Source organism: Nymphaea colorata, chromosome 4, assembly GCF_008831285.2.
Source record: "Nymphaea colorata isolate Beijing-Zhang1983 chromosome 4, ASM883128v2, whole genome shotgun sequence".
NCBI lineage: Eukaryota > Viridiplantae > Streptophyta > Magnoliopsida > Nymphaeales > Nymphaeaceae > Nymphaea > Nymphaea colorata.
In genome coordinates, this window is record NC_045141.1 from 27,026,952 (window position 1) to 27,042,016 (window position 15,065).

General features: G+C 40.1%; 3 protein-coding genes across 4 annotated transcripts; all 3 read right to left on the reverse strand.

Annotated features, from left to right (window-relative positions):
* Positions 1–481: 481 nt before the first annotated feature.
* Positions 482–4,791, reverse strand: LOC116252981 (glutathione gamma-glutamylcysteinyltransferase 1-like). The gene is made up of 8 exons (XM_031627659.2): positions 4,533–4,791; positions 4,152–4,308; positions 3,780–4,018; positions 2,750–2,913; positions 2,539–2,590; positions 1,922–2,149; positions 1,129–1,638; positions 482–1,026 (listed from the first exon to the last, which is right to left on the reverse strand). Exons 1-8 carry the CDS (start codon positions 4,605–4,607, stop codon positions 943–945), a joined length of 1,509 nt encoding a protein of 502 aa, XP_031483519.1. The 5' UTR covers positions 4,608–4,791; the 3' UTR covers positions 482–942.
* A 450-nt stretch (positions 4,792–5,241) lies between these two features.
* LOC116252982 (CRIB domain-containing protein RIC7-like) lies at positions 5,242–7,347 on the reverse strand. Its single transcript, XM_031627660.2, has 5 exons — positions 7,066–7,347; positions 6,755–6,886; positions 6,222–6,325; positions 6,031–6,127; positions 5,242–5,812 (listed from the first exon to the last, which is right to left on the reverse strand). The coding sequence occupies exons 1-5, from the start codon at positions 7,157–7,159 to the stop codon at positions 5,412–5,414; spliced, it is 828 nt and encodes a 275-aa protein (XP_031483520.1). The 5' UTR covers positions 7,160–7,347; the 3' UTR covers positions 5,242–5,411.
* Positions 7,348–10,317: 2,970 nt separating this feature from the next.
* On the reverse strand, positions 10,318–14,671 carry LOC116253438 (glycolipid transfer protein 1-like). 2 transcript variants are annotated; one of them, XM_031628252.2, is made up of 7 exons: positions 14,564–14,671; positions 13,599–13,777; positions 12,731–12,786; positions 12,199–12,329; positions 11,879–12,014; positions 11,070–11,204; positions 10,318–10,483 (listed from the first exon to the last, which is right to left on the reverse strand). In XM_031628252.2, exons 2-7 carry the CDS (start codon positions 13,714–13,716, stop codon positions 10,451–10,453), a joined length of 609 nt encoding a protein of 202 aa, XP_031484112.1. In that variant the 5' UTR covers positions 13,717–13,777; positions 14,564–14,671; the 3' UTR covers positions 10,318–10,450. The 2 variants fall into 2 exon arrangements, with proteins under 2 accessions (XP_031484112.1, XP_031484113.1); XM_031628253.1 differs by having other exon boundaries at positions 14,542–14,611.
* Positions 14,672–15,065: the final 394 nt, after the last annotated feature.

Sequence of the window (15,065 nt, forward strand, 5' to 3'; positions counted from 1 at the left end):
GGCTCATAGGAACTATTATAAGAGTTCTGAGATCATGACATTAAAAACATGTCTCTAAACGTTTACATATTTTGTTTTCTATTATTTACTCTCAGCCATTATTCCCATCAATTCCTCTCTAATTTATTTAGTTGTAGTTGACTGCACGCGTTGTATATTAAAACCGAATTCACCAAGAAGCATTAGGTATTGAAGCTTTCCCATTGCAATTATTACTTTTGATGCAAAGCTTTCCCATTGCAATTATCCTTTCTGATTCGACCATAACTGTGGTGGGAACGCAATAATATTAACTCCAGCACAGTGTATGATTATTAGATCCTAAACGTCGCGGTAACCTTTTAGATCCCAAACCTCACCTTCAGCTACAACTAAAGAAAATAGAAGAGAAATTCAAGCAAATGTAAGAAGCAACGTAGAAAGACAGAGACAATTTCTAATTTTAAAATTCCGAGGGAACTAAATTTATGAATCTAGATCATACGCTATGAATATAGTTTTATTTGAATCCAATTACAATAATCTGGTTTCACACACACGGATCCTTCCGCTGTGGATATAAACGAGTGCCCAAATAAAAAGAAACAACAAAAGATGATTCATTAAACTTCAAATCAACTGAATAATCGCCTTTTGAATCCTCCAATAAGTCGAGTATAGATCTATTTTGCACTCGCTATGTGTTGAGAGTTCTCATCCCCACTGAACCTTCTTTCATCTGAAACTACGACCTTGAAAGATGAATTGAGACGGCAATCAAATAGGGACTAAAGATATGAATTGTAACATCAGTTGACCAGAGGGGAATCTTCCTTGTGGGAGGGTAACTGAGGCGTGATAATACCTGCGCCTTTTCCACACCACCGTCTAATTCCCTACCTCTTTCTTGCCACAGCACTAACCAAGCACCCACTATTGCCAGAAAAGGTGTCCCTAACAGGACTATGATGGCTCACCAAGTTCCTCGTCCAATCGGTTATCCTTACACCTCTTAAGGAGGAGGAGCTGCCGTCTCAGGTGTAAAACCTGAACATCACATTGAACTTGGCTTAGAACCCCACATTGCACCAGTATAAAAATTTAAAAAATCTGCAAACAACTTCACACACACACACACGCAGAGATTACCTCCTCCTGAAGAATGATTGGTAAATTCTCTATTGAGACCAAATGTGAAATCCTCTTAAGCACTTGGTTTTCCTTGAGTACAATCCATGTTGTAGGTGGAAGTGCCAGCAGCAATGCAGTCAAAACATCGCTGCTTTCTGGATGCGTTCTTATAATATCACTCTGCTTTGAATCACAGCATATCTGTCCTTTAACCTGTGCTGTCGGAACCAATACATCTACACCTTGCTCAGAGTTGCCAGCAACAACTTTACCTGAAATAACAGTGCTTGAATCTTCCCCATTAAGAGATCTAACACATGATTCTTTACAGCAGAATGCATTTGCAGGTCCCAACCATCCTGTCAAAAGTTCTGCTCCTTGGCAGCAAACGCAAGCAGCAACTTGTGGCAGATTATTATTGCAGCCTAGAATGGATAGAGCTTTTCTGCAACATGGACTCTCAGAAGATAGCCACTCTTGGACACATGCAAACATCTCCGTCTCATGTATCTGTTTAATTACCATTTCCTGAAACCAAAGGTAAAATAGGAAATTGAGATTAAGCAACACTGAGATGACAATAATTTTTGCCGTAACAGTTCCTAGACACCAATAACACACAAAACTTAAGCTCCCAATGGATGTTACGAGGACTGCAAATTGCATTATATTAATAACTCATTAGATGCAGGCTTCTTATGCTGAAGACTCGTAAATATTGTTCAAATCAAAGGTTAGTCGATGCTCGTCTACCCATATTATCCTATTTTGCATAATGTAGCAAGAAGATGCAGGACCACATAACAAAGACCTTAATGGTGAGCCTTCCTTTCTCCTCATCGCTTAACCTTGCTGCCCCTTCTTCTTGCCTCCGAACCTCTGCGATCCACTTGACAAACTCTCCTACATTGGAAGGTAAGAATGTAAAAATAACTGAGAGGACTTTCTGCACTGTGTTTATACCCTCAGACTCCAAAAGGCGTGGGACCTCATCAAGTAAGTAAGTTGAAATGCCAACCCAACTCTCATGCTTACAGCTCTGACAAAAAAATTAAAGCAATGACACAATCAGCTTCTGAAACACATAGGGACCTAACATTTACAATATATTGCTTCTTATTAGGAAATTGGATTACTAGTACAGTAGAATAAAGTATAAACAGCCTGAAAATGAAAAATCAGTTAACAACTGTTACTTTTTGCAAAGTGGGAAATATATAAGATGATCAAGAGACATTAACTGAAGATGAAATATGCCAGGATCTTTTGAAATCCAATCAGTCAAAGAGATTGGCTTTTGATCAGAAAATGGAATTTGGAGGAGTTATTCAATTTAAAGGAAGAGGTTAACTTAAATTGGGAAATCAAGCACTAAAACATGGCAGTCTTATATAAGCTAAGAGAAATAAATAATTCTGCAATCATTACCAGTGTATAAAGCAAAGATGGTGCTCTCTGAAGCTTGGAAACTAACATAAACCTGAAAAGTTACAGATTTGGTAAGCCAACTTGCCAAAACTATACTTGCTTCCAGGAACTTAAAAGTTTAAGTTGCATATACTTGAAGATTCAACCCATTTTTCACTGTGTCATCAACAATGTTCCCCTTCTGAGGTGGGTAACATGAACTAATGCATACCCTCTATGATGTCCGGTCGCTTCATCAATAGTGTTCATGGCCTCCCAAAGAAGTGGAAGTGGAACCCAATGTGGGGGGTATTTAAAGCGAGCGACATCCAGAATAAGTGCCATATCTTTCCCAGGGTGGTATCCGCCTATAGGTGAAAAATGACCAGTGCCCGTCTGCAGAGCAATTAGCACCAAACTTGACATGATTGAGTAGCCAAAAAATCAAAAATATGCATCAGAAAAAATTTAAACACTAAAAAAAACTAAATTTCTCTAACCAACAACTATTTATCGGGCACATGATATCTCCATACTCATACCGTAGCAAAAGAAATACCGTGAATTGCATCATAAACCACCTTATGTAGACACGTCATGCAACTTTCACAAACTAATAAAGGAAATTTCTAGGCAATACACAAAGGATGAACTGATATGGAAATGGCCCAGAAAAGGTTCATTGAAAATAAGCAGTTGGTAAAAGCTGCTCAATCTGTTTAGAACTGCAACGCCTAATTGGTAAGAATCGCAGATAGCCACACCAGGTACTGCCAAGTTCCAATGCAGCTTGGCCATGCCATCTCCAGGCAGTGACCAATATCGTATCATAGCATACGATATGAAATGGAATACTGAATAACAGCTAACTATCACGGCTCTCATACTAATACATATTATGCATAAATGCAATAAAAGGATTATAGTGGCATATAAAGGATGTCTTACATGGTCTTTCTGCATTTAAAACTAACTCTAGGAATTAAAGTTCTTATGGGCAGGCACTCGACTGCTTTTCCAACTTTGAAGGGCAACGGAGATGCTTGCTTAACTGCCATCCTCTCCAAAATCCTTCCACGTTTGTGTTTTTAGATAACATCATCCCAAAACGATAGAGGACAAGAATCCGTAGTAATCCACAAAGCTGCTCGCTACCAATTCATGTGTTCTATTGCAAAATTGTCCGTAGCTAGTATATGCTACGAATCATAAAAAAGAAGGCGTCATAGGTTATGGAAATAACTAATAGGTCCACAAAAGACCTGAAGAAAAGCCCCGCGGTGATATGAAGTGATCAAGTGGCAGTCTTCAGAAGAGACGCAGTTTATCACATGCTTCCGAAAATCATCAATCGAAGTCTGATTCGCGCGGAATGCTTCGACCTTCGCTCCTGCACACCGAGCTAAACAGGTCACCTTCCCGAACGTTATACCTTCCGCCTTCACCTTCTCCAGAGGCTCGCAGCAGTCAAACATGGATTCGTCGAACCACCTCCACGGTCCTGAACCCTCACAAAAAGAACCATGGTTGAAGCACTCACATCCGCCGAAAATGACCAAAATCCATCAGAATCACAACAACAAACAGAATAAAGAGCAATCAAGCGAGCGACTAGCAGAAATTTTGAAGCTTACCTTTCCATTTTCTGCCAGGATCTATCCCAAGGGCATTCAGAACAACCGCAAGGCTCGCCAGACCACAGTAAGCAGGCTCTGACTGTGTCTGGAAGTAAGAAATTAGCTTGAAAAACCCTTCCATTGTTCCATTCACTAGGGCCTCGGAGAAGAGTTGCTGGGGAGATTGGACAACAGAAACCGCTCGACATTAACCACATGTTCCGTTAAAGAAGAAGATGATGAACCAATCTAGGGCTCCTAATGGTTTTCATAGAAAGGAATTTGCATGAAAAAGGAACCAAGAAAGCCTGATCATTGATGATCATGAAAGCGCCATTTTTCATGAGACCAAACGGTAACGAGAATCCAAAATCGGCTACCTGGAGGACGAGGCAGTACCTTTCCTTCCGAAGAAGCAAACTCGACGGCGGGAGGAGAAGGGAGGATGCGCCTGTACAGACCTGCCATCGCCATTTTTCACGCCTCCCTCTCTCACTTTCTTCCACTTTGGGCGTGCCTATTTCTATGCTGCTCTTGCCGCCTTAACGCGGAAGGTAGGCCCCAGCAGATACATTCAGATGGAAGACGCGCCCGCCCCCGACTGACTGAGGCGCGCAAAAGATTGATGCAAAACTACCCCTTGACAGGTACTAGCAAGCCATCATATGCCACGTTTGACAGAAAACCACTTTTGTAAGAGGCTGCGACCAAAATTTAAGGCTTTAAAATTTGGGTCCTGACAGTTACGTGCGCGATCAATGGTCGTCTTCTTGCAAAGAAAGAAAATTTCGATTGACGGTCTCTTTACCAAGTTTGAAAAGGGAAAGAAAGGAATTGTGAGCCAAAGAAATAAAATTCGTAAGCCATTTTATTTAAGCACATAACTGCTGCAAATTAAATACTAATTAAGGATCTATAAAGTATTGCAGGGCAAATGATTCCTTTCAGCTCACCTCCAAAAGTTGACCTCTTTCTCCACAGCGCTGTCCCTTAGACAGTCTTCGAAAAACAACGAAAGAAAAGTATGTTTATGCAGATGAATTCATCCATGTTTGCGTTTTCAAGCAATATTAATGAACGCCGATTTGCTACAAGGAGGCTAATAATATGATAACAATAAAGAAAAAAATGAAAGAATGATTGGTAAGTTACACCGAATTTACAAAGCAAGAATTTAATTAGAAGAAGAAGAAAAAAACCACATTATTTTGTTTGTTCGTTTGCTTTCCTTGCTTAATCTCTCTCTCTCTCTCTCTCTCTCTCTCTCTCTCTCTAAGTTCAAGTCAGTTGGTTCTCCTCGGAAGGTTTAGCCGAGTCATCTTCGGTCGAAGCCGAGGATGCAGCCTTCAGCTTAGATGCCCTGGAGGAGGACCTCGTGGACCCGTCCCCTTTGGGCCTCCTGTGGCGAGGGTTCTTTGGGACCTTGGGTGAGTCTCGCGTGGGAGAGTCGGCCTCGTTCGAGCCCACAGTCAGGCGGCGGCGGGACGGCTTCGTTGCTTCAGAGGGCTCGGCCGCCGGTGCATCGGAAGGCTCGCCGTTTGAGAGATGTCGCCTGGTGGGTTTCGAAGGGTCCGCCGTCGCTGCGTTACCAGATGACTGGTGGCGCCGTGACTGTTTTGGAGTCCCCGGGGTTCCGCGGCTTGCCTTGTCTTGAACATCAGCAGTGGTGCACCGCAATCCTGCATATGCATGTATAAGGTGACACGCAGTTTGATTTTCCAAGGCCACAAAAGATCATAATTCTAAGCAGATTCAATGCTTGGGCCCTAGCATTGAACTCAACGCTCCTGTGCCCAAATGAGTAGAACGCCTCATCTTTGCAAGAAGTGAATAAATCGAGTAGGAGAAGTATCAACTTGGAAAATAGCAATAGAAAACTATACACAGAGAATGATACCTTGTAAAGAGGACACGGCGCCTGTGGATTCGTTTTCTGCTCCAGGAAGAGTGAATGGAGAAGATGGGAGATCCGAAGCGCTCCCGAATTTCTTCATCTGCAGTAAAAGAAATAATGACTAAATTAAATACTGTAGGAAAAGCCAATTTAGTGTGTGTATATATATATATATTGTAGTGAGCAATGCATACCCAGCTCGGAGTGTTCACTGAAGCTCCATCCCATCCAATATGAGCCACATGCTTAACATCAGTTGGGTACCCAATTTCCATTTCATGTTCCTTGCAGTTTGGTTCTGCATTTTCCACAAAAACCGTATTATAATTAGTTGTAGAATATATGAATCGAGTAAGTATGCGAGCTACATAAACTAATTCTGAATTGTTTGGTAAATTTGATTGATGGTTAAGAAATATTCTCAAAAAAGTGGATAACAACTTGCAGTTAACCTTGAAAATTGTGGTAATCAATCAAATTAACGTTCGTAACAAGTTCACATATAATTCATATTTACTTAGCTTGCATATTATGTGAATTATATATATATATATATAACTGATAATCAGTTTACTAGATTAATTATGTTAAGAAACGAACTTCTGTGTTTACCGACTAGAGTCGCACATTATTAGAACTTCAGTTAATGAATCAGCATTAACCAATCTAAGGAAAAAACAGAGAAATTAAGAAGAAAATTAGATGGCTGATAGTAAGAATTACTAACCGAAGATTTGGGAAATGTATCTGAGGCCTTTCAATAGGCCCTTCATTTTGGTTCCCATCTTATCTGTAGCAAAGGGCCCAACCAGTCGAAGGGCCTTCTCCTTGGATACCGGCTGCCCACCCAACTGTAGCTCTGGAGTAATCAAAGGCCGTCAGTTTTAAAGCATAAAAAGTTGAAAGATTTAAACAAGATATCTCCCCTTCAATTTCTTGGGAGAGTAAAGATCGAGCGGCGGGAGCCGAATGCATGGGGAGCAAATTCAAGGGGAAACTCTGCCTCCCTCCCTCTCTCTGTGTCTATGGGTTTCTAACCTTGTTGGGAGGCAGCAGAGTCGGTCACAGCCGCCGGCGTCGCATCTAGATGACGCAGTGCGACAGAATTCGGTATCTTCGACTCGACGGACATGGTGTCATCTCCGGCGATCAGATGACGAGAAAGAACTCTCCCTCTCTCTCTCTCTCTCTGTGGAGACTTCAAGGTAAGGGACAGAAGGAGATCGGAGAGAGAGAGAGAGTGAGAGAGAACATTGGTGGATTAAATCCGGAGATGATGGAGAAGAGGGTCCGTTGGTGACGGAGCGTAATGGAGAATCATAAACGATGGCGCCCCCGGATCTTCGGGGCCTGTTATTTGCGCGGCAAGGAATGAAGAAGGAAGGAGACAGTTGTTCGCGTGGTTGTGGACAGAGGGACTCTGCCGTGACCCCTTCCTATTCGTTGGCCTCGTCCCTTTCAGCGCCTACTTTTCATTCATCTCCGTGCGATCCGGACTTTGAAGCTCTCCCCAACCACTGCTCTCTCTTCTCCCTTTTTTTGAGAGAAACAGGTAACCAACCTCGAGTAAGATTTTAAATTTGCCATGTATATATAGGTCACTAAATTTATAAAACGTACTACCATTTTAGTGATGATATTTTGCTGTTTTTTGTATAAGAGTTAAGAAAACGTATTTGATAAATATATTAGTGTAAATATAGTAGCTTATGTGAAAAAGGATTTATAAGAAAGTAGACAATATTTTATTAAAAAAAGTACATTAAGAAGGTGGGCAAAAATAAAAACATTTTCTTATCCGAATAGCTAGCAGCCAGAACCATAGATTTGTTTTTACCCCATTTAAGAGCGTTTATTCCTCACTTGTAATCAGCTTTTGAGTTAATGAAAAAACTCTAATGGTTATTTGTGTTATTTTCCCTTTTACGTTCTGATTTTGCATTTCTTCCGATTCATCCCTAGATTAATTAAGCATCGATTGTGGATTAGAGGAGGAGTCTTCTTTTCCACTGCATCATCCTTTCATAGATAAAATATGGAGAAGGGATGCATCCATGGGCATGCATATGCAGGGAAGAAGGGGTTTAGAGCTGGACGTGATTGTTTCCAATGCCTTGCTACATATCTATGCTATTCTGCAAGCAAGAGAATGGAATATGCAGAGTTTGTGTTTGTGAAAATGTCCATAAGAAATGTTATCTCACGGACTATCCTAATTCTTGGTTTGGCTATGTTTGTGTCTGATTACCTATTCTTGTTTTGCTTCATCTGTAGCATGTATAATTCCCATATTATGGTTGCTGAAAAATTTTTATGCCTTTCTTTCTGTAATTTTCCCCTTTCTTTTGAAAGTTGGTACGCAACCATTTCTTCCATTGTTCAGTTAAAAAACACGAAAACAAAGGCCATTGCAGAAAATTGCTTTCCAAGGGTTACTGCTTACTGAGTTACTGTTCAGTTAATATTTCGTTGGGGGTAGTGTATTTTTTGGAGTGAGGGTATTTTAGAAAAGCCTGCGTATCATGCGTTGTTAACTACTTATAACTTTAAGTTGGTATTTTTTCCATAACACAAAAACCATTTTCAAAGTTGAGAATCTAGCAGCTTTATTTCTTTACTTTTTTCCCAAGCTGCATGAAGCAAGACCTTGTATGAACCTCAGGGTCTGGATAAGGGGTCGGGTAGTAAGGTGAACTTAGATTTGGATATGAGATTCTGAATGGATCGACAAGTTCACAGGAACGTGCAATCTTACATATGAAGATGAGTTCCAACGATAGGCAAGCTGGTGTAAGGAACATTTCTCCTAGTTATATTATATATATATATATAATATCTAGATCAAACTTTAGAACATTTCAAGTTAACTTTTAGCCAGGTGGATGGAGCTTTTTAATATGTAAAAACATTGAACATATGCGTTTTATGCTAAAACTAAACCATGTGAATTCTCCACTTCTGATCCCCGTGCAATCCTATTGTCCTACTGCTGATCAATATCTGACTCAAAATTTTCGACCCAGCTTCTTGGGCGACATGTCATTGTAAGGAATGTCGATTCTTCTTCTCTTGAGCTGAACTTAATATTAGTTTTTGAAAATTTTGTAAAAGTGGTTTTAGCATCATGATTAGTTGTATATATGTAACATATTTAAAAGTCAAAACAGAATTCCGTCATGATTTTGGTGCAATGCAACTGGGTCACTAGTTCTCGACAAACTGGGTTACTAGTTGTTTCCCTCCCCATCAAAGAAAAAATGTCTAAACCTTGATTATGGTTATGGCGGAATAGGTGTTTCTTGATTCGAGCAAAATCAGTGCTGCGGAATGGGAAAAGGCATCATGAGAAAACGCTTCCAAGTCTGGAACTTGAAAGCTTTTTTCTTTCGATGTGAGGTGGACGATTATGTATGAAAATGGCGGAGTTTTGGTCCATATATATTTCCTTCAAGCTCGGGTTCACCATACATAACTAGACTCGATCAACGCTTATATTATATAGCTTGTCATTTTGCACCATCAGCTTTCTCAATAAATTTCCAAGGCATGGCCATTGATCAATTGCTTGATCCTTAAAGAGATCATTATCTCAAACAATTTACAAGAAAAAGAAGCATAGATGGAGTTCATGGAGGCCAAATGAGCTGACGAGTGTGAAGCATCAACATGACTGCACAATTTTCAGTTCATAGCTTGTAAGTGGCATTCTTTCCTAGTGTACCATGACCCCTAATGGTGTTGCACATAAAATCCTAGGATATCGGTTGGACCGGATAGCCGGACAATCTATGTGAAAATACATATGGGATGCACGAGGACAGAAATGCCTGTCTGATAAACGTGCTCTTACAATGTTAAAATGGTCTACTACCAATAAATAAGGCATTTCTCCTGTTAGGGTGCAAGTTACACATCAATCTTTGTGCACGCTTTGGCAGAACAGCTTACTGCTTTTGGGTAAAATAGCTGGCTACCAATTCAAATTTCCCGGCTACGTATATTCTAAAACGTACGCCATAATCCCCCGCTTTCTGATCTATCATCTATGCCGCCGCCGGTCCTCTTTCTAGTATTTGACTTTTCCTTTTTGATCATTCTGTTTAAACTCATTACAACTTTGGGTTTCCAAATACGTTGAAAGGCTTAAACCTGCCACTTTGGCTTTGGTGCTTGGAGTCCCTTTACTTAGGACTGCCCAAGTCAAATGCTTACACCATAACAATGACACCACGCTCGGCCACTAGTATTTCAAACAACTAGCATAGGGACAACAAACACAACACAATAAAATGCCAAAAAGAAAAGGAATCATTGAATATTTATATGAAAAAAATCAATAATTAGAAACATCGTCATTTTCTCTAACGAAAAGAAAGAAAAATTCTCCAAAAGTCTGAGTGCAATCCGATTGGTTGATGATCACCTAAGCCTTCAGGTCATCCATGCCAACGCTTGCCTGCATATCCAGCCAAAGTTTCAATATCTCTGTGAGATACATGTTTAGGAATGAGGACTACAAATATCAGGCATGGGACCAATTAAGAGTCACGAATCTATGTTCTTATTTAGCTACGTAGTGAAAGCGAGGCAGCTTAATAATGCATTAAATCTTATTAGTGGGCCTATAATCACATGGTTCACAAAAAAAGTTACCAATTTCCAAACAGTACTTGGCATCTGCGTTTACTGTTGGGGATCATGAAACTGAATCTAGACTTGACCTTGAACAAAGAGAATTTAATGAGAAAACATGACGAATCCCGGGAAGAGTTCATTTTTAATAGAGACAAAAGCCAATAGTATAATGATCATGTAGAGAGGGCAACAGCGGTGACTGCACAACTGACTTGTGGATGTTTGGGAAGCTGGGAATTGCACCGGACTCGCATATCTTATTATCTTACATGCGTATGTGTTGGAGTTGTGGGCATTGTAACTAATACTGTTTTGGCACAAAGTAGCGTAGGTCTTGGATCCAAAAGGAAATCTTCCTATATTCAGTGGGAACCAACACAAGATTCAAATGGAGAAGAAAATGTTACCAAGAATTTGTGGTTCTCTTCAAGGATGGGAGGAAACATGGTACAGAAGTTGCGAATGTCCGCATTGAGATCACCACCACCTTCACCTATGATTTCCATGAATTTCTTCCTCTCAGGTGCAAGTTTCATAGCAGCCTGCCCAAAAATAAATAAAAATATTTAGACATATAAAGTGGATCGCCCAACCGGGTGATGTCCAGAAGAATATTTGTCTTCAAATTAAGACTGCCAATTTCTGTAAGAAATGTCCGTATAGAAGTCATTTTACCACCAAACCGAGGTGATTCTTAGGGTTTGACAAAACCTCATGTAATTGAGACAGTCTCAGCTACATTGTTATGTCAATTTTCTTTGACCTGGGTCCGATGTCTAACTGAATCTGTGCTACAGAGACAATCAGGTTTGTCCGACTTTTGCATCAAAATAGGAGTACAAGTCTGAAACCAGCTGACAGCACATAGACTTGGTCATTTAAGCTTACTAGTTCTGATTTATTAAAACCTAACTAGATATTCAAATCTATCTATTATCCATCTGCATGCCGCTAAAGTCATGTTGTTGTAGTGTCAAATGAGGTCATTTTAAACTAGTTTCAATGCTAAAACCAAGACTAACATGGTTTTAGGTCATCAAATTAGTCATTTAGATTAGCTCTACCCGAAATAAGCTTTCCACAAGATCAATGGGTCATTGACTTACATGCACAACTCAATAACGTTTTATAACTGGTACCTTACCATGTGGTAGAGTTCTCAAGAAGCATATTTTAGAAAGAAGATAGAAGAAGAGGTAGATTAAAAGATACTTACAGTGAAAGTAGTACTGGCGACCCACCCATGCCACTTTTTCAAGGTTTTGCTATATGCATCACTACATGCCTGTGGCATGGTCCATTCAGCATGCTCAATCAAGTTGCAGAACATTTGAACCAAGAAATCCATGGCCCTGTTTGAGGAAAGAGGAATCATTTAGGAAGAAAGGTGAATGCTCAATCATTATGTTTACAGCTCTTATTGTAATTTTAAATAAAGGTGAGTTTATGCCTCTACCAGAATGTATGCATTAATAGGTACAATGAAGCTTCATTGTCAATGTCAATCCAAAACCAACAAGCAAAAATTATTAGTACCTAGTTAACCATAAAAGTCCATTTGTGCAACTTGAGGAATCTTTTGCTTTCTTAGCAGCCAGCTCCTCTTTCATCATAGAGTACAGTAGATGGTACTTGGAAGGATCAGAAGAATATTTGTTCTCCAACCTCTGCAACAGAAATAAAAGGAAACATAAGTTATTGAAGAGAAACACTAGGTTCTGCTATGAGTTCTAAGCATGCCATGAAAGATTCCTACATTTTCAGCAAAGAGCAAATAAAGTTTAAGAGTTCTACAGGATGAAAGTGTAACTGAACGTTACATTGGCAAAGAACAGGAGAGCTTGAAGATAAACTCTCAACAATGTCCCGTTGTATTTACAAAAAACTAACAGTGACAGGATCACATAGCCACAGACAAACGTGAATTGCATATGCTAGATTGTGCAAGTGACCAACATGATTTCTAGGCTGAATTTAAAGAAAATAAATAAATAAAAAGGAAGTGGAAGAGCTGAAGCAAAAGATTGTATCATACAAGAAGTTGAAATACAGTTTCATGAGAACATACCGTTATATTACCTCCAATATCAGATTTTACAAGTGTCAAGGCCGATCCAAGCTTCTCTGAAAAGTGGACCACGTCAGAGTAGACCCTAGAGAAAATTCTTACAACCATAATCATTGAGCAATGAGTATTATTGCATTCACCGGAGTTCAATGGATAACTGAAAATGCAGAGACTTAAGAGGAAAATGCAGCACGAACTGCAACTTGTTCATGTTTGGCTAGATATTAAACTCAAAAGGAAAGAATAAGAAAACCCAGAAAGCCTGAGTATCCATAGAACATTATAACTTCAAAACAATCCCCATCAGACTGGCTTTAAGAATCCTTGACGAACAAATCCTTTTCTAAGTAAAGAAGAAGTTTACGGCGCCTTGTTTAAGTTCTTTTTTATCAAACTTTCTTCCAATTAAGTTCTATAAATATAAACGCAAACAAAAACCCTCAAATGTCAGTAACTCCTCTATTATTATTGAATATGCTCTACTAATTTTATAGCCAAAAAACCTGCATGCTAGAAGTGTAGCATACACTATTACAATAGATGATAAAAGAAACGAAAAACGAATCACATCACTGGCAATAGTCTAAGGCTCTGAGCATTGAGCCACATAACTCGTAGTCTTTTACTAAACTATCGCATAATGCTCTAGTTTAAGTTTTTTGCAATACAATTCTGCAAATAAGTATTGTCAACTGTAACTAAATTAAATTTTATAGCAATACAAGAACATGTATCGTTTAAACATTGGTCATACCGATCGTTAGAAAAATCTAAACTCAAAGTGACTGACCGGAAGAAAGAATAACACCATGGAAGAAGAGGTCGACAAGTAATATTTCTTTAGAAGCAAGAGATCCAAAAGCCACACCTATGACTGGCAGCACATTCTTGCACATTTCCAGAAACGGCTTAGCCAACAGATGGCCTTCTTCAGATTTAACCAGCTTCATTCCCTCCAAGGACGGAGTAAAAACAGTCCCCGCCATGTTCTTACAGGTCCCCTTCAACACAGACAAACCAAGGAAGGATGGTGGGTTGTCGACAAATCTGAAAGCAAACAAGAACCGGTACCGTAATCAGTTACACCGCCGATGTAGCATAAAAGAGCAGTGTAAAGCGTGAAAAGAATCGAGGGCAAATTCTATGAAAAAAGAAAAGTTAATTTTCCTAGTGGCGATGGTTGAATCAAATCGTCAGCTAAACCACTCCCGTGGCCGAACTACAAGTTAAAATGACACAAAAAGGTGGAAACAAGAAAATGAAAATTCGAAAACTGCGCATTTTGCAGAAGAAATAGACAACAGATTCCAGATGCACAGAAAGCCAGCTCCCTGCTTATGACGGAGTTCTGGCTAAGGGTGCTCACAAGCGATACGATATCGGACCGTCAAAGAAAACAAAATGCGAGCATTAAGAATGAAAAGTTCATCCTTCTCGTACTCTGCACCCATACGTAGAGATGCAAAAGTTCGTGAAACCGAAACAGAGAAATCGCATAATGCATCCGTTCATAACCCTTACTCCAACTCAAAATTCGTCTGTCTGATTCTTCAAAAAAGGCGGCTTAGATGTAAGGGCTCTTGAAGAAGCGTAAAATCGAAGGAGAGCGAAATCAAGAAACCGTAGCTTAGTTGAACATTTCTAACAAGCGTTACGGTTTTCTGTCCGATCCTTCGAACAGGATCAGCCGGCAAGAGAAAACACATCGGAACCCTTAAATTTAAAAACGGTAAAGACATTAGTGCTGAAGATAGCCGCAGGCGAACTGCGATCAGCGTGCTGACGAAGTAAAAAATATCTGTTCCTCCTACCGCGCGGCCGGAGAAATCTCACCGATCGAACTGCTTATGAACTGTCAGGACGGAATTTTCAATTCCCGACGACTGTTGATGATCAAAGATGCAAGGGAATGGCGGGGAGAATGGATCTTTAATAGAGGTGATGCCGATTCCTCCACCATCAACGGACGTGACGTCGTGACGACGACGTTGATCCCGCGGCAAAGTTCGTTACTTTTTTGTTAGTTGCATCGCGATGACGCCGATGACGCCGTGGTCACCGAAGCGTCAATTCCTTCTACAACAATCACGCCAAGGGATCATACGTAGGGCATTGTCGACATTATTCATAAAGATTAGGAGATTGCGAAGAAAAACTTTCCGCGTCAGGAGAATGATATTGATGAGCTTATTTTTCAGATGACCAGCTCGCCATTTGACATTTTCGGCGTAGTTTTTGTCCAGCCGAATCCCCCGCGCACATGGAGAGAAATCCAAGAAAAATGTGAAGACGACCAAAGTTGATACTTCTGCGGAATTTGCCAGGAAAGTAATCA

Bases quoted from the DNA above. Each gene is read 5' to 3' on its own strand.
- LOC116253438 (XM_031628252.2), bottom strand. From the start codon at position 13,716: ATGGCGGGGACTGTTTTTACTCCGTCCTTGGAGGGAATGAAGCTGGTT. The intron at 12,330-12,730 runs GTATGTTCTCAT...TTTCTGTTGCAG, and splicing joins ATATTGGAGGTAATATAACG to AGGTTGGAGAACAAATATTC. The intron at 10,484-11,069 runs GTAACATTTTCT...CTGGATATGCAG, and splicing joins AAGAGAACCACAAATTCTTG to GCAAGCGTTGGCATGGATGA.
- LOC116252981 (XM_031627659.2), bottom strand. From the start codon at position 4,607: ATGGCGATGGCAGGTCTGTACAGGCGCATCCTCCCTTCTCCTCCCGCC. The intron at 4,019-4,151 runs GTAAGCTTCAAA...GTGAGGGTTCAG, and splicing joins TCCTGGCAGAAAATGGAAAG to GACCGTGGAGGTGGTTCGAC. The intron at 2,150-2,538 runs GTAATGATTGCA...TTTTTTTGTCAG, and splicing joins CATCTTTGCTTTATACACTG to AGCTGTAAGCATGAGAGTTG.
- LOC116252982 (XM_031627660.2), bottom strand. From the start codon at position 7,159: ATGTCCGTCGAGTCGAAGATACCGAATTCTGTCGCACTGCGTCATCTA. The intron at 6,887-7,065 runs GTTAGAAACCCA...TGATTACTCCAG, and splicing joins CTCTGCTGCCTCCCAACAAG to AGCTACAGTTGGGTGGGCAG. The intron at 6,128-6,221 runs GTATGCATTGCT...CTTTTACTGCAG, and splicing joins CAGTGAACACTCCGAGCTGG to ATGAAGAAATTCGGGAGCGC.